Below are 26,617 nucleotides of genomic sequence, written 5' to 3'. Positions count from 1 at the left end.
ACAGGTTGGACAGAGAGGTGGTGAATGCCCTCTCCCTGGAAGCATTCAAGGCCAGGCTGGATGGGGCTGTGGGGGTCTAAAGGGAGGCATCCCTACCTATAGTAGGGGGGTTGGAACTAGATAATTGTAAGGGTCCCTTCCAACCCAAACCATTCTATTTTTCTATGATTAAGAGCAAATGTTATAATTTAGATAGACTTGCATAGTGTTCTTTCTTTCATAAATACTTTACGTTATTAAAGTTTTGGGTTGTGTCTAGTAATTGCATAGGTATATGGCATGGTATATATTGTCCTCATACATTTGGATGTAGCTTTCTCTTCCCGATAGATAGATAGGCAGTAAAAACTAAGAAGTGTATGTGTACTGTTGTACACACATTATCATTGCCTAAACATGTTTGCATTAAAGGTGCGTCTAGCTGACTTTTTTTTTGCTACTTTGAAATCTTTCCCAATCTTTAGTTCTCATTCTGTATGTTTGGCTTTTTGAAACACTTGCATTTCTTTCACAGGTGACGGTCAGTGGTCACCAAATGTAGTACTATTTTATCCTTAAGCAGCACTTTTAAGAATAAGCATGTATCTCTTTGCTTTCTATGAATCACAGAATCACCAAGGTTGGAAAAGACCTTCAAGATCATCCAGTCCAACCATCCACCTATCACCAACAGTTCTCACTAAACCACGTCCCTCAACACAAAATCCAAACGTTCCTTGAACACCTCCAGGGTTGGTGACTCCACCACCTCCCTGGGCAGCCCATTCCACTGCCTGGCCACTCTTTCAGAGAAGCAGTATTTCCTAACATCCAGCCTAAATCTCCCCTGGCACAGCTTGAAGCCATTCCCACTAGTCCTCTCACTAGTTACATGAGAGAAGAGGCCGACCCCCAGCTCACTACAACCTCCCTTCAGGTGGTTATAGAGAGCAATAAGGTCTCCCCTCAGCCTCCTCTTCTCCAGGCTGAACATTCCCAGCTCCTTCAGCCGCTCCTCATAAGGCCTGTGCTCCAGACCCCTTACCAGCTTTGTCGCCCTTCTTTGAACTCACTCCAGGGCCTCAATGTCTTTCTTGCAGTGAGGGGCCCAAAACTGGACACAGTATTCCAGGTGCGGCCTCACCAGTGCTGAGTACAGGGGGACAATCTCTTCCCTGTTCCCTCTGACAACACTGTTACTGATGCAAGCCAGGATGCCATTGGCCTTCCTGGTCACCCAGGCATACTGCTGACTCATATTCAGCCAACTTTCCACCAGTGCACCAAGGTCCCTTTCCATCAGGCAGTTTTCCAGCCACTCCTCCCCAGGCCTGTAGGGTTGCCTGGGGTTGTTGTGGCCAAAGTGCAGGACCCGGCATTTTGCCTTGTTGAACCTCATCCCATTGGCTTCAGCCCAGCTATCCAGCCTGTCCATATCCCCCTGTAGGGCCTTGCTACCCCCAGGCAGATCCACACTTCCAGCCAACTTGGTGGAATCTGCAAACTTACTGAGGGTGCACTCAATGCCCTCATCCAGGTCATCAATAAAGATATTGTAGAGGACAGGCCCCAGTGCCGACCCCTGGGGAACACCACTCGTGACTGGTCGCCAGCTGGATTTAACTCCATTCACCACCACTCTCTGGGCCCGGCCTTCTAGCCAGTTCCTTACTCAGCCAAGAGCATACCTGTCCAAGACACGGGCTGCGAGCTTCTGCAGGAGAACACTGTGGGAGACAGTGTCAAAGGGTTTGCTGAAGTCTAGGTAGACCACATCAACAGCCTTTCCCTTGTCTACCAGATGGGTCACTAGATCACAGAAGGAGATCAGGTTGGTCAAGCAGGACCTGCCCTTCATGAACCCGTGCTGGCTAGGCCTGATCCCCTGGTTGTCCCGCACATGCCGCATGATCTCCCTCAAGACAATCTGCTCCATAACCTTCCCTGGCACCAAGGTCAGGCTAACAGGACTGTAGTTCCCCAGATCCTCCTTACTATCCTTCTTGTAGATGAGAGTCACATTGGCAAGCCTCCCAGTCTTCTGGGAATTCTGAAGAGCACTGAATTATACCTCTCACATCCTCCTTAATCATCTCTACAGATGTGCTTTTTTTAAAAAAAAAAAAGAGAGAAAAACATTTATCTAAGGAATCTCATCAGTTTTGCTATGTAATTTGGCAGTTCTTTTCATACAAATATTCTTAAAAGGTAGCGATCAAAAGAGACAGTGTTGTTGAATTTGAATTAACTTTTATTTACAAGTAATATTTGGCACCAAAACAGTTTAACCTACTACTCTTTTTGAAGAGGAGAAAAAGCAACCAGGGAACAAAACACTGAAACAGTTTGAGCAAAATACATCCTTCTGTTTTACTGGCTTGTTAGTTTATTGACTTTCTGTTCTCATCCACGTAGCTTTCGGAGTATATGTATGAATTTGTAATGGAAATAAACAGTCTTAGATGACAATAAAGAATTTCCTTGTTACACAAGTGACAAAAATTTTTACATGTCCATCTTTTTTTTTTTGCTAAGATCACTTCTTAAGAAGTAGTAACTATTTAGTTATATTTTGTTATCCCAGGGAGATTATATGAATTTCTCTTTATTGTTATAGGTAGTAAAATTGCACACAAAACTTGGCAAACCCATTCCTTCAACTGAACCAAATGTGGTTACCCAGGCTACTTCCTCAACATCCACATCTGCTTCCAAACCAGCTGCCTCTGCTTCAAATGTGGCAACTAGCAGCAGTACTGTGAACTCCTCTGTTGCATCCTCTGCAGTGAAAATTCTTACTCCTGTGGGAAACACACCACTTAACATGGCATCCAACAACAAAACATCTTCAATCACTGCTAATATAGCTGTAAAGAAAACATCTACACCAAAAATAAACTTTGTTGGCAAGTACAGAAGTCAGTCTTTAACCTATTCTTTTTTTTTAAAAAGATCTTAGCATAAATGTATTAGTTAACCATGCATGAGTAACTCTGTTATGTATAAGAGAATTACTGATAGCTGAAAATAAAAATGCGTATAAAAGTTTTGCTTCACAATTTTATATTTTTTTCTGTCCTGTTGTCTCCACCTGACCTTTCTTCATAAGAGTGCTTTGGTTTCTTATGTAATAGCTGCTGGATTATTGCAGTTTATAGTATACCTGGTCCTAATTTTAGTTTATAGCCTGGGCTGTTAAGACAGGTTAGCAGTTTGTAACTGGGCAACTGAAATATCCGTGTAGCAGTGAAAGTGTAACATGGAAAGTTTTGAAATGAGCATGACAGACTTTCGGAGATGAGAAGTAGCTGTTCCAAAATAAGCTATCCTGCTCTTGAAGGAAATATCTATGCAGTTGCAACAGTGAGAGCACAGTACTTTTGCTAATGAAAATACTATATGCTTTTTTTGCAATCATTTACAAAAACAATTACCTAATGATAGAAAGAGATTATTACAGTATCTTCAGAGTTGTTCCCTTTCAGTCTTATCTCTTCTGAAAAAGCATGAAAATAAATAATGAAAATTGCACTTATATAAAGCAATAAAGTTTTTCATGCTAAAATAAAAAGCTAATATTAATTGTTTAAATAACTTGAATGTTTTTAAAATCATTGATTAAAAAAGAACAAAAATATAAAAACAAAACCCTATCTGATTACTTGTAATTTAAGTATGTTTAATTTTTGACTAATTTTAAAAGACTTGTAATGCCGTGACCAGAACACTGATACTTGCAAATAAAGTCTTCAGTCTGCATGTCATATGTAATCAAGTTCTCATTTTATGAAAGTTAAAAATTTAAACATTTTGATTTGTAGGTGGTAATAAGCTTCAGACAACAGGAAGTAAACTGGAAGAAACAAAATCAGTTGAAAGTGTTAAAACAACTCCTGTTGCCACGATACAAACACAAGAAGTAAAACCAGACACAGCAACTGAACCAGGGACTCCTACAACTATTGCTGCCTTGCAAAGTGATGTCCAGCCTGTGGGCCATGACTATGTGGAAGAGGTACTGATATGAAAAATTGTGTGTTAACTGTTTTGGTGAAAAATTGTTAATCGTGCATTGAACCTGGAAAGGCTTGTGCATATGTTTACATTTTTGTATTGTGTATGTTTGTTTTGAGCTCAGTGTTCTTCATCTTGGTAGCATGAAATGTGGACTAAGTCTATAGGATCACAGTCTGATGTGAATTTTTCATTATTTGCAGGTTTGCAATTATTAACTTCAACTCAATACGTTCAGGTTCAAGTTGTGTGTCTGGAATGGAAAAACTGTTCTTTCTCCATTGCCAAGCACAATAGTGTCTCTGGTGGAATTGAGTTTTAGAATCACAGAATCATTAACGTTGGAAAAGACCACTAAGATCATCAGGTTCAACCATCAACCTATCACCAATATTGCCCGCTAAACCACATCAGTCAGTACTATATCTACAGCTTTCTTGAACACCTCATAGAATCATAGAATGGCCTGTGTGGAAAAGGAACATAATGATCATCTAGTTTCAAACCCCCTGCTATGTGCAGGATTGCCAACCACTAGACCAGGCTGCCCAGAGCCACATCCAGCCTGGCCTTGAATGCTTCCAGGGATGGGGCATCCACAGCCTCCTTGGGCAACCTGTTCCAGTGCCTCACCATCCTCTGAGTGAAAAACTTCCTCCTAATATCTAACCTAAACCTCCCCGTCTCAGTTTAAAACCATTCCCACTTCCAGGATGATGACTCCACCACCTCTATGGGCAGCCCATTTCAATACCTCACCACTCTTTCTGAGAAAAAATTTTTCCTACTATCCAACCTGACCATAAACTCTTTTTTTTTTTTTTTTTTTTTTTTTTTCGTTTTTTTTTTCTTTTTTTTTCCCCAGAGTCTCTCAACAAAAAGCTACTTGTTTCAACCAGGCCAATCTTCTTCCCCTCTGGCTCATCTTACAGAACAGGGGGACAGCTGGTTCCTATGCCTTTAAGACTTCCTTCTTGAGGGAAGTCCAGCCTTCCTGGACTCCTTTGCTCTTCAAGACTGACTCCCAAGGGATTCTCCCAAACAACATCCTAAACAATTTGAAGTCTGTTCTCTAGAAGTCCAAGGCAACAGTTTTGCTGACCCCCTCCTCAACTGCTTATAGAACGCTTTATCTGTTTCTTCATCCTGGTTGGGTGGTCTATAACAGACTCCCACCAGGATTTCAGCCTTGTTGGCTTTCCCCGATTCTTACCTATCGGAATTCGACATTATCATTGTCAGTATTGAGCTCTATGATATCAAAACACTCCATAACACAGAAAGCCACCCCACCACCCCTCCTTCCTTGTCTATCTCTCCTAAAGAGCTTATAGCCCTCCACTACGGCATTCCAGTTTTGAGAATGATCCCATCATGTTTCAGTGATGGCAACAAAGTCACAGTTTTACTGCTGCATAATGGCTTCTAGCTCATCCTGTTCATTGCCTGTGCTGTGTGTCTTAGTGTAGATGCACTTCAGCTGGGCTATTGGTTTCACCCCTGACCCTGGCATACTGCCCCTAGGCTCATCCCTAGCAAGCCTGTTTTTATCCCCTTCCCACTTCAAACCTAGTTTAAAGCCCTCTTAGTGAGGCCCACCAACTCCTGAGCTAGAATCCTTTTCTTACTTTGACCCAGGTGGACTCCATCCATCACCATCAGGTTTGGTGCTGAGTAAACGGCCCCATGATTAAAAAAAAACAAAATTCCTTCAATGGCACCAGCCTCTTAGTCATGTATTGATCAGGTGGGTTTTCCCACTCCTCAATATCTTTCCCTGCTACCAAAGGCATAGAGGAAAACACCACCTGAGCTTCTGTTCCATAAATTAACCACCTTAATGCCTTGAAGTCCCTCTTAATTGCCCTTAGGCTTCTCCCTGCAACCTCATCACTACCTACCTGAAATACCAGAAGTGAGTAATAATCAGAGGGCTGTACCAGACTAGGGAGCTTCCATGTGATGTCCGTGACCTAGGCCCCAGGGAGGCAGCAGACTTCCCTGTGAGTAGGGTCCAGTCAACTTATCAGGCCTTGTTCCCCTCATAATGGAGTCGCCTATGACAATCACGCTCCTTTTGTTCTTAGCCAAGGCTGTCTTGAGGCGTGGGCTTGACTGCCTCGTGCTAGACAGCCCTTTGGATGGACTTTCTTCACCTTCCTCACTTAACAGTCCTTCAAGTCCCAGGGCTTCATACCTGATCATAGAATCATAGAATTGCTCAGGTTGGAAAAGACTTTAAAGATCATCAAGTCCAACTGCAACCTAACCATACTACCCTAATTCTAACAGCCCTCCGCTAAATCATGTCCCTGAGCACCACATCAAAATGGTTTTTAAACACATGCAGGGATGGTGACTCAACCACCTCCCTGGGGAGCCTATTTCAGTGCTTAACTACCCTTTTTGTAAAGATGTGTTTCCTGATATCCAACCTAAACTTACCTTGGCGCAACTTGAGGCCATTTCCCCTTATCCTGTCACCTGTCACTAGCCTCAGTCTTGCTGTAAGCACCTTTCAGGTATTGGAAGAGAGCAATAAGGTCTCCCCTCAGCCTCCTCTTCCCCAGACTAAACAGCCCCAGTTCCTGATCCCCTCGTTGACCTTTAATTGGTCCATGATGGCTCCTTCCCTGGCACCAAGATGAGACTGATAGGTCTGTAGCTACCAGAATCATCTTTCCAGCCCTTTTTGAAGATGGGCATCACATTTGCCAGTCTCCAGTCTGCCGGGACATTTCTGGTTAGCCAGGACTGCCAAAGAATGATGGAGTGTGGCTTGGCAACCACATCTGCCAACTCCCTCAGCACTCTAGGGTGCAATCCATCCAGTCCCATGGACTTGTGAGCATCCAGCTTTCAGAGCAGGTCTAAAACCATCTCATTGTGGAATATGCAAGGCCTATTCTGTTCCCCATCCCTATCTACCAGCACAAGGGGCTGTGTGCCCAGGGAATAACAAGTCTTACTATTAAAGACTGAGGCAAAGAAGGCATTAAGTGTGTGGGCGGTACTCAGTGTGGGTGGTACTCGGGCTATGGTGGGACAGTGTAGTGTATATCCCGTTATTCTTAGTTATCAAGATGACAATGGCAGCTGGAAGGAGTTGAGCCCAACTCGGCCATATGTCATGGATATTCTGATTCCGCTGCTTGGACGCGACGCACTTACTGCTGTTGATGTGCGCATTTCCAGTGGAGGCAAGTTAGATGGTGGTCCGGATTTTTAGTTGGGGCTGCTGAGAAAGTAACCTGCTGGAAAATGACCTGGAAAAGTGATGACCCAGTATGGATTTCTCAGTGGCCCCTCACTCTGGAAAAGTTTAAAGCTGTTAATGAATTAGTCAAACAGGAGGTCGCTATGGGAATTTGGTACCATTCACGAGCCTGTGGAATTGCCCTATTTTTGTAATCAAAAAGAAGTTAGGTCAATGGCAACTGCTGCATGATTTATGAGGAGTCAATGCAGTTTTACAAGATATGGGGACTTTACAGCTGGGACTACCTTTACCGTCCATGGTGCCTGACTCCTGGAAATGTCTGCTAGTTGACCTGAAGGACTGCTTCTTTAGCATTCCTCTGCATCCAGATGATTCACCTAGGATCGCCATGATGGTCCTAGATGTTAACAATGCAGAACCGGCAAGGCGGTACCAATGGACTGTACTACCGCAAGGTATGAAAAATTCCCCCACCATTTGTCAGATGTATGTTGCCTTGGCCCTGAGACCCTTTCGAGAGAAGTACCTGCAGATCATGATGTATCACTATATGTATGACATTTTGGTATCCGGGGAGAAATTAACGCACGACATAGGGAAGGATCTTTGGGAGGGGTTGTTAGCAAGAGGCCTCAAAGTGGGGGAGGACAAGACTCAAAGAGTGTTTCTTATCAAGTATTTAGGTACCCTGGTGGAGAAGCACCTGATTCGGCCACAGAAGGTCATCTTGGCAGATACGGCCGTGACAACCCTGAATGACTTACAGGTTTTAATAGGGGCTATACAATGGCTTCAACAGTTCTTGCCATTGGCACCGGCGGATATGAAAATCCTAACCAGTGATCTCAAAGGTGATACAGATCTAGCAGCTCCACGAGAATTATCATCGCAACAACCGCCTATATATCGTGACACGCGACAACCCCGTGAACCCATGACCCGTTAAGCACCACCTAGAACCACCCCCTGTATCTCCTACCCACCATAGCCCGAGTACCACCCACACCAAGTACCGCTCACAAAGTACCTCAGCCTTATCCTGATCCTTGGGGATGGTCAGCTCCTGCACCTTTAAAATTACTTCCTGTAGTAGGCAACTGCAACAACTTCCTTAAAGTATTCCCAGCCTTCCTGAGCTCCCATGCCCTCTAAAACTACCTCCCAAGGGATCCTCTCAACCATGGTCCTAAAGAGGCTAAAGTCTGCCCTCTGGAAGTTCAAAGTGGCAGTTCGGCAGTTCTGCTGACTCCCCTGTGTGGTTCAACAAGGATCAAGAAATCTAGCATCTCATGATCACTATGCCTCAGACAGCCTCCAACCTTTACATCCCCCACAAGACCTTTTCTGTTAACAAACAGCAGGTCCAGGATTTTGCTTCCCCTTGTTGGCTCCTTCACCAGCTGTGTCAGGAAGTTGTCTCCTACACACTCTAGGAACCTCTGTGTCTGTTCCCTATCTGCTGTATTATAAATCCAGCAGATGTCTGGGAAGTTGAAGTCCCCCACAAGACCAAGGAGGAGAGACACTGAGACCTCACCCGACTGTCTATAAAGTGTCTCATCCACCTCTTCATCCTGGTTGGGAGGCCTGTAGCAGACTCCCATGATAATGTCAGTCTTATTGGTTTTTGCTTTTATTCTGACCCATAAGCTCTCAACCCTATCATCACCATCATTAATTTTCCCTGATGTGCAAGGGCACCTGGGAAGGTGAGGTAGACTAGGAGAAGGGACACCTGCCACCCTGAGCAGGAGCCTGTTTCCATTCCTCCTTGTCTTCCGAGTCCCCTCCTTCTGCCTGGTGGTGAGAGGGTAGGGGATCCACTGCTAATGCAGTGTTGTCCTGGTGCCTCTCTTGCAAGGATGTCAGGGAGCAGTTCCACCAATCTGTTTCCCTTTCACGCTCTTAATCTTTCTATCTCCTCCTTTAGCTGTGTCACCAGGCTGAGAAGGTCATCCATCTGTTCACGCTGCACACAGGTGGTATCCCCATTACCCCTCAGTATTTGTGCCAGGCTCAGTCACTCCTTGCAGTCAGAGACCTAGACAGCTGCATGTTTGCATGGGTGCTCAGTCTGGGTTACTAGTCTTCTTGGCAATGGCTTTTCTCCAAGTGGAGATCATGGCTTGTCTAGTTCCACTGAGAAGGCAATGGGTGTTAGATGGACTGGTCTCTTCAAGTGGGGAGGAAGACTGCATCCTCCCTGCTCACCCTGCCTGTGTAAACTGCCACACCATGCACTACTGACATGCCATGCCCTGTTTGCACATCCTAATCACAGTGCTCTGGGTCACTGTGCTCCCTAGGGGCTGCCTTTGTATGTGCAGGGATTTGGCCATGTCACTCCTGGCTCCACCTGCACCGTGTCAGTCTTCTTTCATCAGGGGCTCTGCTCTTCTCACTCCTTTGAGTGAGGGGGTTCCCTTGCTCTCCTTGTGCTACTTTTCATGGTTTTCTGCCATGGTTTTGCCTTTCTGCAAAGTGTCCCTTGGTGTGAGCTTCTGCTCTAAAGCTGATCTGCTCAAAGTCTTTTAGTTTGCCTTCTTTCAGTTATTGAGTGAACTTTTTTAGTGTGTGTTGAGATGAGTAGACAGTATCCACTGTCTCTAAATTAATTTCATTTTAACATCAATTTTGGATTTTAAAAGTGTCATAATTTTATTTTCCAGGTAAGAAATGATGAAGGAAAGGTGATCCGCTTTCACTGTAAACTTTGTGAATGCAGTTTTAATGATCCTAATGCCAAGGAGATGCACTTAAAAGGGAGGCGACACAGACTTCAGTATAAGGTTAGAAGAAATGCTAATGCTTCTATCTGAAAATCCACTAGGTGTCAGCTGACTAATTGCATGGTCTTACATTTAAAGAATAGCCAATGCAAGTGCTATGATTAAACATTACATAAAAAGATAAAGAAATACATTCACCTTATAGTTTATTTTCTTCGTAGTATAGCTTTTAAAGAAGTAATGTATACTGTGAAAATGCATTTTGATTTTTTTTTTAAATAATATTTTGAACATAGCTTTTGGGAACATTTGCAACATTAAAATATGGTACGACATGAAAGCAACAGTAGGTTCATTTATGTTGTTTACTATTCATTTCAAATGGTGTAAAAGAATAGTGCTTAATGTATTTGGCAGAGTAGACCACATAAACCCTTTGTGGAGACATTTGAGAAACAAATGTTTGATATTTTTTCAGTCATGAATGGAGAGAGACATTCATGAGAGAGACTGACATATAGTCTGCATTTTGATTATTATAAAATTATGTAGGAAGAATCTACTGTGATCACAGGAAATGTAATGGACCTGCATAATCATGAAAGGGATGAAAGGAAATATTTAATAGAAAAAATGTATTCAGTAATTCATAATTATATGTCTGTAAGAGGTATCCTTCAGGAACAGTATCAGGAAGCGTGCAGTAGTTGAGAGGAAATGTTTCTTTTTTCAGGCTACAGAATAGTCATCCAGTTGCAGAATGAACAGCAAATTACTTCCTGTTACATGAAGTATTTTCATCTTAAATTGCTTTAATCCTGATGCGGGTGAGGAGGGAATTCATGCTGTTTGTAATATGTTGTTATTTCTTTAAAATAGTGGACACATTTCTTCAACTATTAATTCATTGTAGTTCTAAAACTGCATTTTATTCCCCTTGATTTTATTGTAGACAAGCAGCGTGTGTTAAAGATTCCAGAAAAACTGTAACATTGAGATGACGAGAGAAAAACCAACATTTCATTCTTTTTATTTTTTTCTGAACTAGAAAAAAGTAAACCCAGATCTACAAGTAGAAGTAAAGCCCAGTATTCGAGCAAGAAAAATTCAAGAAGAAAAGATGAGGAAACAGATGCAGAAAGAAGAATACTGGAGAAGGAGAGAAGAGGAAGAACGCTGGAGGATGGAAATGAGGTAATGCATTTGTATCAATAAATGAGACAAAGCTGAGATCATTAATCTAAAACTAACTGCTTCTGTAGTTTGTTCTTTTGAATTTTATGGGAACTCTACTGTCTTGTTTTAAATTAAATTGTCATTAAAACTTCGAGGTTTTTGTTTATTAGTGTTCAGTTCCTCTGAGGAATGTAGACTTACTAGAATTATTTTGCTATAAACAGCTTCATTTTTACTTATTTTCTGGAGTTCCCTAGTAGTTGCACATGACTACTAGAGAGAAACTAGTGAAGTCATCTAAGAATTCATTTAGAATGCTTGAAAGTACTAACAACTATGTAAAGAAAATACTTTGATGCACTTCAGACGATATGAAGAAGATATGTACTGGAGGAGAATGGAGGAAGAGCAGCATCACTGGGATGATCGTCGCAGAATACCAGATGGAGGATATCCTCATGGTCCTCCAGGACCTCTCGGCCTGCTGGGAGTTAGACCAGGAATGCCTCCTCAGCCCCAAGGACCAGCTGTGAGTTTCTTGAGGAGGAAAAAAAATGAAATTTTACTTACCAGGAGGCACAGTTAGGGACTATGAATCATTTAGTGCTGCACTGTCTCCAGTGTTTCTGAATACAATATTTGGATAGTGAATAAAAAGTTATATGCTAATGAAACTGTCTTCCAAAATAAGTCAACTTATATGACAAAAGGGTGCCTCAAAGACTGATTATTCTGAAATACAAATCTTTATGGATTTGTGTATAATTTTCTATTTAATTGCATTATACAGTGTTACCTTCTTGATGGTTAAAAGTTCCTTCCAACCCAAACTATTCTGTGATTCTATAATTGTAGACAAATAAATGGGTAAAAAATGGTCAGATTATCAGTCTCAGAGGATAATGGTTAGTGGTGGGACCTACACTACCTTGAGAATGGTAACAAGTGGAGTACTACATGGGTTTATCTTGGGATTTGTCTTGTTAATACCTTATCAATCATCCGAAAGTGATGAAGTGCATGTTTGTCAGGTTCACAGCTGACATGAAACTTAATCAGTTTGGGGTGAGAGAAGAGTCTGTGCCTTTGAGGGCAGAGCTGCCATCCAGATGCCAGAGGCATGCCAGAGGAATGGGCTGACACAATATAATTCTCAAAGACAAATAGCACTGATGCAGGCTGGGGAGTGACAGGCTAGGTAGCAGTCCTACTGGAAGGGACCTGGGGATCTTGGCTGAGAGCAAGCTGAACATGAGCCAAGTGTGCCCTGACAGCAAGAAACTCCAACAGCATCCTGATCCAAATTAACAGGAGCATAATCAGTAGATGATGGAAAGTGATCAGCTTCCATTAGACCCAAACTGTAATACTGCATTTAATTTGTCTCTTTCTAGCACAAGAAAGACTGATAAATCATAGCAGTTTCAGTGTCAGGTCAGCAGACTGGATAGGGGCTGCAGCACGTGTGCTGTGTGGAGAGACACCTGGAGAAGAGAGATCTTCACTAGGTACTCATAGCCTTCTAATGCCTGTGCCTTATAAAGACACAGGCTGGGCTTTTCACAGTGGTGAGACAGCTCACTTTGATCTTGGTTTGCACAGGAAGTTGGTCTATAGACCTTCAGAGGTCCCTTCGTATTTGAATTCTTCTTTCTATGAAAGCAACTATAGATACTTTATTTTGCAGCAGTGAATAAGTATGCAAGTATTCCCTGATTGATAAAAAGACATTAGATATTTATGTGAGGAGTACTTTGGATCTGTAGCTTTCATAATTGGTTTTATTTTGATGCAGTTCATATTTCTTCAGACATGATTGTTTGTGAGCAGTGTAAATTGTTAAGGACTTCTCAGTTCATGTTTTGTTACATTTAAGTGATTTGAGGTTTGAATATTCTGTGAACTTAGAAGTGTACCCACATTTCAAAAATATACTTGTTCCTCCATTTAGCTTCTACGCCGCCCTGACTCCTCTGATGACCGCTATGTGATGACCAAACATGCAACAATATATCCAACAGAGGAGGAACTGCAGGCAGTCCAAAAAATTGTTTCTATTACTGAGCGTGCTTTGAAACTTGTTTCTGACAACATGACTGAACATGAAAAGAACAAGAGCAAAGAGGGAGATGATAAAAAAGACAGCAGTAAAGACAGGTATTTTTATTTTTAAGAAATTAATCTTTTGTTTCCAAAAGTCATTTCATGTTTTTGTTGTTTCTTTTTTGTACTTTCTCAGTGACTTCCAGGGGTCCTTTTCTATTTTGGTTTAGATACAGCAAATTTTGATGAGGATTGTGGCTTCAAGAGTAGATGGGATATTCCAATTTTATTTCATTTTTCTATCTTCAGGATTAATTTTAAGGTTTTCATATTATTTTAAATGCAACTTCTAACTATAATTTACTTCACAGAGCTTTGAAAGGAGTTTTACGGGTAGGCGTTTTGGCTAAAGGTTTGTTGCTCCGTGGAGACAAAAACGTCAATCTTGTTCTGTTATGTGCTGAGAAGCCTTCAAAGGCTTTACTCAGCCATATTGCTGAAAGTCTTCCCAAACAACTCGCAGTAAGTAGTGTTTAGATTTTATTATTTGATTTTTGATTTTTTTTATTTTTTGTAAAGATGCAATTTATTAAAAAAAAATAAATTTATCCTCAAGTCACATGTCTGCAGGCCTGACTGCTTCATTTCATAGCTCAGGTTTAGTTTCTTTTAATTTTGAGTGTTTTCCTCTAAATTCCATTGCTGCATGACCATGCTGCATGTTTTACTTTCTGTATATTGTGCATTTACAAGTGTCTAGGTGTTTATGCTAGTGCTGTAATATAAATCATCATTTAATAATTTTATTTAATGGGCAAATAAAAATGATCAGAGGAAGACTTTCTATTGCCCAGTTACTGCAATGTTATAGGAAGCTTACTGCCTGAAGGTCAATGTTATCCATTAATTTCACTCTGTTTCCAGTATATATGCCTTTTACTTCCACCTTTTGTGTTATGTAATTTACTTTGCATATTAATTTCCTTTATGGATAGTTCTTCTTTTGCATGCTTGATGACTGCTGTGTATTTTCATTAATGTTTTGGTAACAGTATGTGAGTCCATATATCTCTATATACCTGTATGTTTATATTTGTATATATATAAATATTACATATAATGTGGCTTCTTTGAATATATAAGTATCTGCTTCTGTAATTATTACTGCATTTCTGTCTTTCTTTTTAAAAGACTATGTTGATGTCCATTTTCTTCTCCATACTATTCTTGGTCATGTGCTAATAGAAATCTGTTTCCCAATATTTAGGTAATAAGTCCTGAGAAATATGATATCAAGTGTGCAGTCCCAGAAGCAGCAATAATTTTAAATTCATGTGTGGAACCCAAAATGCAAGTTACTATCACACTGACATCTCCAGTCATTCGAGAGGAGAACATGAGGGATGCAGGTTGGAATGTTGTTAAAGATGTTACTTCTTTCTTACGTATTTTTATATGTTCATCTATTCTGCTTGAGATGGCATTAAGGTCCTGGAAGGTAACATGCTGGCACAAATTATACTGATTGAAACCTTGTTTTTCAGCAACCAGTCTTGGTAAACAACAATTGGTTAAAATAAATGCTGATATTATGCATTTATTTATTAAAAAAAAAAAATAATCTAACTTTATGTCCAACCTCAGCTTTCTGGAAAAGGTACAAACTTGACTAATTTTTCCTCTCATAAAATTACATGGACAACTAACTTTTTTGTCAGAAGTGTCTATAGGCTTTCTAGGGCAGTCTTGCCCTAAGAAAAAGATTTTATCCTTTTAGAAAACCAAATCACGTGGTTTTGGATTTAAAATGGATCAGTATTATCATCACTTATGCATTCCAATGATCAGTGGCACTTAAAATGCACTTGTTTAATACTTCTGATGGTAATAGTGCTTCTAAGTTTAAAATATTTTTTCCAGCTCTCTGAGGTTGCTTTTTAGTCTGGAGTGCTTTTTGTGAGTATATTTAGACTCCTGGTTTTACAATCAATCCAACTGGCAAGCTGACTAGTACAATAAGAAACAGATTTGTAATTGAACTGAAACAGAAGTTGTAGCTTGTAAATCAGTTTATGTTTCTGAAGTCTGCATTTTCTCTGGTGCCAGCAGTGTTGCTTTAGGGTCTATTATTTAACACTTCTAAAGCTCCAAAATCTTTTAAGCCAACAAGCATGATTAATGTCTGCAGTACATTGGTTCTTTTTGTTTATGGGTCAGTTAAAATAACATTTGTTTCCTCTTAATCCTGTATTTTCATAGTTGAAAGACATTGTGGCAAACAGGGTTCTAGTGTTTGACCATGAACCTACAAATAGGGAATTTGAGGTTATATTAATGCCTCTCATGCAGATTGCAAAAATTGTATGTATTTATGTATACATGTGCTTGTGTATAAATGTATTTGTATAAACCACTTTTTTTTTTTTTAATTTCATCTCATCTTTACATGTCCTCTAAAATATTTCAGGTTTTTATACTGCATTAGTGAATGTTCTCTACCTGTGACTAGTGCATCATAAGCAAACTGTGTTAACAAAGTCATCCTGCATAATCAGAAATAAAATTTTCAAGATGTGTTCTGTAATTTGGATGACTTCTGAAGAGTCTTTGAGTGCTTTGTACATGATTTTTAATCTGCATATCATACCTAACTATAAACTTTTTGTACATGTACTGTCACACCCAACCAATACTAGTTTTTTGGCAGTCTTAAGCGTAACATGACTCTTGGTTTGTCTGTGCTGAATCAGACTTTGCATATTGCTTACATTCATAAAGAATACTTTCCCTTAAGACCTTTGATTATTAAATTAGATTAATCATTAGAAGTTAACCTTAAACACCATGTTAATTTCTTTAATGTACTGTACAAAAGTGCAGTATTGATTCTACCACAATACTCAATTTCAGTTGAATTGTTTCTGGCCTAAAATTTTATGATACAGACTAAAATTAAATTTCAAATGCCTACAATCAATCCCTTAATTTATGCCTCCTAAAGGAAACAAATCTGTATTTTTGTCTGACCCACACAAGTTAAAATGATCATTGAGTTTATTCACTGTTGAATGCAGTGCTACCTCTAGGCAAGCAAAATCAAGTTAGATTTCTCTGCAAGACACTGAGCAGTATAAAATGAATGTGCAGTGAAGTTCACTCTTGAAATGAGAGAAAATAGAAGACGGTATTGCAAATCATTGCAGCAAAGAAGGCCTTATGAAGACTGTTGCTTATTTGCTACAAAGTAATGTCTATTTGTGCTTTTTTTTTTCTTACTGTGGCTTTTCATGCTCTTTGTCTTATAACGGTTTAAAGTTTTCAGTTTTTTAGCTTGCTTGAGGAGTTGGTTCAGGTGATAAGGAAGACTTTACTGGCAGAACCAATTTGAGTAAAGATGAGACTGAGACTTGCACATGGAGTAGAATCGTGTGATGGGTAATAATCTCATTACATGATAAAAGGCTTAAAAAAACAACTGTGTATTGTGTGTTTGACAGTTTAACAAATCTGAAATATTTGAAGTTCTTTAACACCTTCTGTGGAATCTTTCCTTCAGCAAGCAAAGCGTACATTTTTATAAACACATATATGTATGCACTTGTGTTTGTTTTGTTTTGTTTTATCCTTAGCTAACAGTCCTGGTCCAAAGCCTTCTAGCAGAGGGACTTGATTCCTGTCAGGGGTTGCTGCCAAGACATTGGAAGGATTTTTGACCAAGGTTTTCTAAAGCTCGGTGTCACACCTGCCATACTTTACAAAGGAGGGAGTTTGGATGCATAGTCCTAGCATTTACTGTTACTTTGTGTTTGATTTTTGTTTTGTTTTCTTTTCTATTTGTCTTTGTCTCTTTCCTAGAATTAAGCAGTGTTCACGCTAGTTTTGAAACGGTTGAATGGCTAATAAGTATTTCACATAATAAAATTTAACAAAATTTATATACCTGTGAAGTTTTAATGAAGAAGTAGTGTGGACACGGCATGTCTACCTGAAGATTAACCCCTTATATTTAAACTAGTAATAAATATGTTACATAGGTTGAGAATCTGTGATTGTGTTTTGTAAATTAATTCAATTTTGTGTGTTAGCTTAACAGGGTGGTAGTATAGGAATCTGAATTTATTTAAATAGTCTTTAAGGGGTTAATCTTAAAATGTGAAACAGGTGCAAAAATCCACAGATTAAATATTACAAGAGTTTACTTATTTTGTTTTACAATCAATATATTCTCAGTGCAATAGAGGTACCTTAGCAACTTCTGACTTTCAGTCTTTTTAACTTTCAAAGGTATTAATTTGATTTCTAATATTAGTAGCACACTTTAGATTGACAATTCCAGCACTGAACAAGATTTTCTTCTGTGCACTTTCAATGTAATCGTTTTTAGTAAAATTATTTTCCAAATTGTCATTTTTCAGAGCTAGAAGTCAAGTAAGTGGAATTTCAAATTATGTAGTGAATTATTGTGCTAAAAGTTTGCAGTGTCACCTATTCACATATTAGTTTTAGAAGAATGTAAATAATTGACTGATGAGACTAATAGGCCCAACAAACCCACATTTTTACTTTAAATTTCTCAGTCTTACTTTGCCACTTGTTTTCCTTCTGTGAGTTTTTTCTGAGTGTACCTAATATCCGAGTGTCTCTGATATCCAAGTTGCACTCATTTCATCAATTATCTTACTTGGCACCTCTCTTGTACAGGTTTTGTTTTGTGTGTTTGGGCTTGTTAGTTTTAAATGATACCACTTTAAATGTCTTCATTTGCTCTGTAAATGCCTTGTGCAAGAAGATGTATTCTTCTCAACTTGGTTCTTATTTTGAAATCTTTCTCTTTTTAATTCTGTGCAGAGCAATAAGAATATCATATAAAATGCAATAGACTATATTGTTTCTTATAGCCAAGTCCTGTGAAATGAATTGCATTCATAGAGACCTTTTTGTTTTTTCTTATCTGGTATATTCCCATTTATGCTATCAGTATTCTTTGTTACTAGTCACTTTAGCCACTTTTATAAATAATAAAAGAAAGAACTTCTGAGGCTGATAGCTACATTATATACTTACAATTTTACGTAATCTGAAGATACTATTTCACATTGTTCAGTGGTTCCTGTTTAATTGGTTAAACCATTTCCAAAATGGCCTTGTGATCTCTTCCATTTAGGTAACAAAGCGATCAGCTTGGTAACTTAAGTAAATAATTTTCTGAATATTTAATTTGAGATCTTTTATATTTTCTTTATCTTTCAGACATTTTGCTTTGTTTTTAAACAGTTTTTTTCTTTTTCCCGATGAAGAATCTTAAGTAGTCCCTTTTCAGATCTTTCTTTGAATCCCGTTACATTGGAGCACACATATCATGAGTTGAGGAATTTGTCTGAGTAAGAGAGGGTACTAGAAAGTAGTGGAACTCTGTAATACTGAAGAATGTTTCAGATTCCTTTAGTCAGCTTTTAAAGCAAAATCATTACATTCTAAGGATAAGATTAATAAAAATAACATTGTTACTAAACAACTAGTGCTTTTGAGATTTGTTATACTTTTCTTTTGAGGACGAGGTCCCAAATTACAGGTGACAGTTAAAATACACAAGAAACTAATTTTGAATGTTTCTACTTGAGTAAAGTGGATTTTTGTGTTCCTTCTGTCTTGTGTTCTCTGTGCTAGTGCACTGTGTCCAACCATCCTTCCTTCAGTATTTAGTTTTAGGGGATATGTATTTTTCCAGTGGTAGCTTAAATAAAGAAGCACTAGGCATTGCATAATCTGCAGTGCATTTGAAAATAACCTGAGAGCTTAAGTATATTATGCTCTTCATTTTCATGCTGGGTTGATGCCCTAATCCTAATTGAATACCTTTCATGGAACATTTACATTTGTTGTTCAAGGGTTTAAACTTCAAATGGCACGTGTGACATGGAAGCTACTTTAAGGAAGTGTCTTGCCTGGTCAAACACCCATTCCTCACTGCATTTTGCCAATTCAATTCATTTTAGATGTAACCTCGGGTATGGTGAAAGATCCACCGGACGTCTTGGACAGGCAAAAATGCCTTGACGCTCTGGCTGCTCTACGCCACGCTAAGTGGTTCCAGGTTCGGAACATCATTTTACTTTCTTCTTGTAGCCTTATGAGAGATTAGTTCAGTTGCAATATAAGTGTTTAATTGTGTGAAAATGCTCAGAGTTATTCATGCTAATTAACTCCATATTCTTCTGGTCCCTAAATTAAAATGTAGAAGGTTGAGGATGGAGGAACTGCTTTATGCAGTTATTACATATTTGACATGATTTCTTTTTTCTGACGATTGAAAGTTTGACTCACTTGGGGTGATCATATATTGTATATTTGTTATATTTTCCATAAGGCTGCAGAGTAACTTTGCTTTAAATAATGGAATGCGTTTAAAACTTTGTGTTAGATTTAAGACTTTTTTTCCTATTTCTTTAAGTACGCTAAGTGTAGGGAATGAAAGGTGAAAAGCAGCTGTCTGGTTTAGTGACTTTGTGTTCTGGCAAAGGCACAATAAAGAAACCAAACAGATTCCCTTGACCTTTCAGTCTCTATACCTACTTGTTAGAGGCCTTTACTTTATCCTTTTTATTTCTAATATTGAAATATACTGTATGTATTGTTACAAGTGACCATAGGTCAAAGCGTACAGGGGATCAAGAAATGTTATTCTTGTATAACCTGGGCACTTTGACTTTTATCACCTTAAATTACTAACCCTGCATAAAATACTGCTGTAAATGGCAGCTCATGGAATAAACTTGTAGAATGATTTGTTTCAATCTTGCATGTGAGCTTCCATTGCACGGTGGTGTTTTAGTCTTTCAACAAGTCCTCATTGCTGTAGGTGCTGGGCTTGATTAATTTGATTTTGTATTGCTCTTGAGGCTAGAGCTAATGGTCTGCAGTCCTGTGTGATTATCATACGTATTCTTCGTGACCTCTGTCAGCGTGTTCCAACTTGGTCTGATTTTCCAAGCTGGGTGAGTAATATTATTTTGAATGAGTCTTTTTAAAAGCACATGGTACTACAAGTAGGGCACTGGAAAGTGTTACTGCAGTTAAATGTAGATTTTTCAACAGGTAGTATGTTTTCTTGTTTTTTCGTTTTTAATTTAGAGGGAATGTAGAGTCCCTCTAAAGACTTAATTTTCTGAGTTTTTTTTCCCAAAGGAATTTTCTTTTTTTGTTGTCGTTGTTGTTGTTTGTTTTTTGTGGGTAACATCCTGATTTTAGGTGCTTGTTTCTTTGCTTAAACTGTATTTAAAGAAATCTATTTTTTTTTTCTGGTGGTTAGAAGTTGAACTTTACTGAAACTGATTTAAAATGATGTCTCCTGTGCCCAGATACTTCTGTGATAACAGAAAGGCTTCTTTAAAGAACAAATCACAGTAATTCTGCAATCATTAATATGACCCTTCTATAAGATGAAATACCACAGGTTGTGCAGTGATGTAGTTGATGCCCCATCCCTGGAGACTTTCAAGGTGAGGCTGGATAAGGCCCTGGGCAATCTGATCTAGCTGTGGATGTCCCTGTTCATTGCAGGGGAGCTAGACTAGATGGCCTTCAGAGTGTCACGGAGTTGATCAGATCAATCTATGTCCATGACAGGGGCGACAGGCCTCTGCCCTCACCCCACCCCAGTCCCACAAAAAATTGGAAGGAAGGAAGGGAGGAAAAGAGCAGCGGCAGCAATCTATGGAGGAAAACTTATTTTACTATAATATCGGAATACAAGATAACACAATATATACAATTTAATTGAAATTGAGATGAATAAATCAGACAAGATGAGAGAGAGAGTTCCCGGGACCGATTCAAACCTGAAAAGCTTGGAACAGCTAGGAAAGCACCCTCCAGCACCCACTGCAAGGCAGCAAGAGAGCGCCCCCCCCACCCGGAAGGGCCAGATCCCGTGACTGCTGTAATGTACAGGGATAGGTACCTGGAATTGGGGCAGTGACACTTTAATGCCCCGTACACTACATGATGTTTTGATGTGGAATACTGAAACCCAAAAACAAAAAATAAAAAAAAAAAACATAGAACCATGACACAGAGGCCTCTTCCAACTCTAAGGATTCGATGATTAGTCAGTGGATGTGTCAAAATAATCATCTTAATCAGTGTCACTTAGAAACAGATCTCTATATTGAACCCATTTACCATCTCATAATTCTTGCAGCTGAGTCTTCTTGCAGCATTTTTTTTTATTGTCTATTTTAGAAGATGCTCTCCAGGAGTGTAATTTATTCTGCAATGTGTGGACCTGACCAAATTTGTCTGAAATAAAATCTCTGAAAAGCGTGTACAGTATATACATAAACTAGTTTGTTTCACAGACCAAATCCTGTTACACTGTGCTGCTTCTCAATGTCAACTTTTCAATTTTGGCAGGAAGAACGCTAGCATTGGCAAGTCAGTTTCAGTGATTGGCATTATTTGAACGAGAAATGTTTTACAGCTGTATTAGGCTTGCAGACAAGTTTATTTAATCTGATAATATTAATTGTTTCTGGGAAAATGTAGCAAAAGTTATGGTTTTTTTTAAGTATTTATAGAAATATATATATATTGCCAGTTTCTTTGTTACATTTCTGAAATATACACTGTACAAATATAACTTAATAGAAGCTAAAAAAAAAAGTATGCAACTGTCCTCTTAACTATTACCATGATACTCAATTGCCAAAGAATAAACCCTGGTATACTTATAGAAAAGCATCCTTACAGTCATTGCAACACACATCAGGCATATAGATAAAGAACGAGTAGTGTTGTTTCCTCTTTGTCACATTGTCTGTTCTAACGCACATCCTGAAGGGAACAGAGGTGTGCGTCGAGCCTAGATGTGTCTCAGTTCTCTCCAAGAGTGCTCCATGCTTTGCTGCTGGCACAGGATGCATTGCAAGTTACATGGATCAGTGCTGAAGTCTGTGTAGTCAGTTGTTCTGGCCTACTGGCAAAGTCTTACTAAGAAAAGAAATGACAGAATGAAAAATAGCAATTTTAAAAAATGTATAATTTATGTTAGTCACGGGCAGAAATTCATAGACTGAAGAAATATATTTTTCTGGATACAGAACTTTTCCCAACCTGTATGCTAGAAACCCATAATGAGCGAAGGAGCTTTGCAAAAGATGCCTAAGTTTTTCTAATGTTATAAAATCTTAAGAAGTCTAAACAGACATTAGAAACAGCCTCCTCATATACCTAAAAAATAAAAACTAAATTTCAAGAAATTTGTCAATTTCTTACAAGTTAGAAGGAATGATTATTCAAGACTGATTTTTCCAGACTTGAAATCTAGCGTTTCATGCACACAAACACCAGGGCAATGTAATTAATTCTCTTCAGATTAAATTCTGGGCTAGACTTGAATAAATCCAAAAACATGATCTCTTTCTTTATTTCTTTACTGCTGTTTTTTGCTTTATACTTGAAAATAACTAAATTACTGTTGATAGAACTCAAAAGCTTGATCCAGAGTGATATAGCGGGATTGCATTAATGCCATGCTCAGGAATTGAAATTTATCAGTTAAATTGAGCTAAAAAACATAAGAAGGAGCACCTTTAATGAAGAATTGTAATCAATACTGTCTATAGTTACTTGCATGTACCAGAGTAGCCATTTATTCTTAGAAAGTGAAAATAAAATGCAACATTTGAAAAAGTGTAAAATGAAGTGGTATTGAAATATCTGTTTAAGCTGAAAAAGTTAAGAAAAGCTATTCTTTACTATTACAAATAACTTCTACAGTTTTTTTTTGAAGAGTGTCTAATAAAAGCAAACAATGGAGATTATCACAGAGAAAAAAAAACAGTATTTAAAATATAGTTTATCATTAACCATTTTTGATGTGTTAATTTTTGAAACTTCGTTAATCAGGAAGAGTTGTTTGTTTGTTTTTTTTTAAATACTTGTTTAACATCTGAATTAGTATTAGCCTATATCCAAGGAAAAAAATTTACTATGAACTTCAGTTTTGTTAAACTGAGGAACTAGTAACCATTTAAATTAAACTTCAAAAGATCATTATGCTTTTGATGATTTGAGTGTGTTCATATAGCAAAAAAAAGAAAAAAAAATTATTCACCATATTGTGTTTACCTTATTAGATACTGTGTACTGTTTATTCATATGACTGCCAGATTCAGATAACCCATCATTTTTCATGGATTCTCAAATTTTCGGACAAGTTGGCTACCTGCATATGTAGGCTACTACTGTATAAATTTAAAAAAAAAGCTTTTGAACAACCTATGATGAGAAGAGGAATGTCAGTATTGGTACTCAGCGTTAATCTTGCACCGGCTTTCTTTTTATTTACCTTTAAAAACTACGAGTTTTGTTGGTGTTTTTTTTGTTTTTTTTTTCCATTTTAACTGAAATTGTTCTGTGATGTGTAATGTTCTTCAAAATTTCTATGTCAAAAGTTCTGCATTGAACAACAGGAGCAGCTTTTCTTCCTGTTTTAATTGGTCTTCTAACTGGTTTTTATTATTGTTGTTACAGGCTATGGAGTTGCTTGTGGAAAAAGCAATCAGCAGCGCTACTGGACCACAGAGTCCTGGGGATGCACTTAGAAGAGTTTTTGAGTGTATATCTTCAGGAATCATCCTTAAAGGCAAGTTGAAATTTATCAGTCTGTATACTTACGCTGAATATGAAATCTCAAATCTTGGTCAAGATAAGGTAAAGATGTGCTACTAATTATCCTAACCATTCTAGGTGGTCCTGGCATTCTGGACCCTTGTGAAAAAGATCCTTTTGATGCACTTGCTGTAATGACAGATCAGCAACGAGAGGATATTACTTCAAGTGCACAGGTAAAGGAATGTATGTGTAAAGTAAATTTGATAGTGCCGATAGCTCTTGATACCTACCTTCCTTCCTGCAACAAAGTCAACACAGTAACATGTGCTAAGTCCAACAGCTAAAACACATTATGCTGAAGTAGAGATGCTGGACTTCATCCATACAGAAGCAGGAAATGAAACACGCACATATTACTGTGTTGACTCAGTTACGGGAAGGAAGGAGGTAAATGGCAAGCGCTAAGAATAATACCATCTTACACCAGTTCTTCATTGTTTGATAGAATACTCAAAACTGACATTTATTCCTAACCAAAATATCTTCTCTACCCTTTTTGTAGTTTGCACTGAGACTCCTTGCGTTCCGTCAAATTCACAAAGTTTTAGGAATGGATCCATTACCACAGATAAATCAACGCTTCAACACCCATAACAATCGTAAAAGGAGAAGGGACAGTGATGGGGTTGATGGATTTGAAGCAGAGGGAAAAAAAGACAAAAAAGATTACGATAACTTTTAAAAAAGTTTGTCATGTGGGCTAAGTTTGGAGATAATAGAAAGTCCATTTGTCGCCTTACTTTTTCTCCATTCATAATAGTGTCAGTTTAAAACATCCAAAACCAACTTGAAAATTAGATTCAGAAAAGAACAACCTAGCCATTCTATGAGATTCTGAACATTCTAATGGATGTGCTTTATCAGAAAAAATTATGGATGGAAAAACTACAAATGGAAACTCTGTTATTGGAAAAAAAATAGTTTGAGGCTTTTTCCCCTTACTTCATTTTCTTTAAAAGGGCTACTAATTATAATAAGTACTCTCCGTTTTCTTTCTTGTTTCTGTTAACAAGAACATTACCTTACCTTGACTGTATTTAATACAACATATGTGCTTCTGTTGCTAAAATGTCAAAATACATATATTTAGAAGATTTTTTTCACTTATCCTTGACACTAGTTGTATAAGTTACTTTGTGTTATACAGTGTAATACTATAACATGATAGAAAACAGCAATAACAATGGAATAGCAGAGTCCAAGGCTGTAACAAATGAGAATAAGCCGAAGTGCAACAAGCACATCTACAACCCCCACCCATTCAAAAGACCTGAAATAGGCAGGGATCTCCAAAGAAATACCTTTACCTCCACTGCCAAACCTTAAATGAGGTCTAGGAGAGGTTGGATCCTGGCTCTACCCATTCTAGTCCATTACTTGCACCTGAGCTCCTTTGGGCCCTGCCTTCCCACCAGGTGCTCCATCACTGTTTCAGGCTATGACTTAGCATTTCTGCTACGGATAGTATAAACTATTCCTCTCCCAAATAATGTGTTACAGAAGGTTTTGGGTTTTGTTTTTTTTTTTTTTTTTTTTTTTTGGTAATATGAAACCGCAGGAGTATGTGGGGTTTTTTTGTTTTGTTTTGTTTTTTTTTTTTTTTTTTTTCACATGAAGGAGTTTCAACATAATTATCCTGGCATTTGAGAGAATCAGAACTATGTATTTTTACTAATCTTGTGGCATTTGTTGTCTTAGTGTGATATAATGGTGCAATTAAGACAAATTTGTGTTACTCTAATCAAGTTTGCTGTTTGTTGTGCATTAGTATAAAAGCTAATATATTAAGTATGGTCTTGCAACGGTTTTAAAGCAGCTGCATAATTGATCAAAGTTTTGCATAATATTTTTGTTTATAAATCTATCATTTTAGGTTAAATGTGTAGTTTTTTGTCTGATTGACTTTGTGACATAGCAAGGTCAAAAAGTAACTTACTGAATTTCTTTTCACAACATATAAGCAGAAGTGGGCATTTTCCATTTGGAAAAAGTTAGTCATTCTTTTCAATCAACTTTGTCAATATTATATTAATGTCTCTCAGCCCTTAAAAAAAAAAAAGTTTGTCATAGCAGTCCCTATGAGTTTATTCCTTATAGTTATTCTTGTATAATTTTTTTTTCAATGATTCTAATTTTAAAAGTATTACTAAATGGAGGAAAAAAAACCAAAACTATTTGATGTGACCGTAGTGTATGCTTATGTCTCTTTCAAAAAGCTAAACATAGCAGTGGTGTAAGTAAAGTTACATCATAATGTTGATGTATGCTCTAGTACACAGGTGTGATTTGTTGTCACAGCACTAGTGTTACACACCAATAAAAACTAAAATTTTTTAAATTACTAAAATTCATTAAAGACTGGAAACTGAAGTTTCACTTATTCTGTTCAATGTCTATTATACTTCATTACAAAATTATTAAACACAGTTTAACATAGACTAACATTCCAGTAACTACACAGGTCGCTCTAAAAGTAATGCCTCCTTTTTATTTCCATGGAAACTATAATACAAGGAGCACAGTGTGTAATAGAGCAAATTCTCAGCTAGAAAACACTGTTTTTCAGTACAGTCACCGCTATTAGCTATGCATTTTTGCCAACGATGAACAAGAGCCTACATGCTGCACTTTGAACAATCTGCAACAGTGGAGGTGACTCACTTGTTCCACAGTGGCTATGACAGCATTGTTGCTGAAATGCACGACCCAGTGCTCTGTCACCCTCGCTGTAAAGTAGTTCCTATGAACTTTCTATAGAACTTACTATGTTCCAGTTTATGGC

The 26,617-nt window shown here is 38.2% G+C and overlaps 1 protein-coding gene across 1 annotated transcript in view; it reads left to right on the top strand.

Annotated features, from left to right (window-relative positions):
• LOC122168757 (zinc finger RNA-binding protein-like) overlaps positions 1-26,608 on the top strand; it is a 37,704-nt gene extending 11,096 nt beyond the window's left edge. The window contains 13 exon segments of the mRNA XM_042834313.1: positions 2,597-2,897; positions 3,801-3,994; positions 9,883-10,002; positions 10,991-11,136; positions 11,485-11,647; positions 13,070-13,275; positions 13,533-13,683; positions 14,429-14,570; positions 19,158-19,255; positions 20,061-20,156; positions 23,695-23,806; positions 23,911-24,008; positions 24,338-26,608. Of these exon segments, the coding sequence (XP_042690247.1) occupies positions 2,597-2,897; positions 3,801-3,994; positions 9,883-10,002; positions 10,991-11,136; positions 11,485-11,647; positions 13,070-13,275; positions 13,533-13,683; positions 14,429-14,570; positions 19,158-19,255; positions 20,061-20,156; positions 23,695-23,806; positions 23,911-24,008; positions 24,338-24,517 (2,007 nt within the window). The 3' untranslated portion in view covers positions 24,518-26,608.
• Positions 26,609-26,617: the final 9 nt, after the last annotated feature.

Source organism: Centrocercus urophasianus, unplaced genomic scaffold (assembly GCF_019232065.1).
Source record: "Centrocercus urophasianus isolate 14NV4802_14NV808 unplaced genomic scaffold, USGS_Curo_1.0 seq_458, whole genome shotgun sequence".
Classification (NCBI taxonomy): Eukaryota; Metazoa; Chordata; class Aves; order Galliformes; family Phasianidae; genus Centrocercus; species Centrocercus urophasianus.
This window is presented reverse-complemented; position numbering and strand designations above follow the sequence as displayed.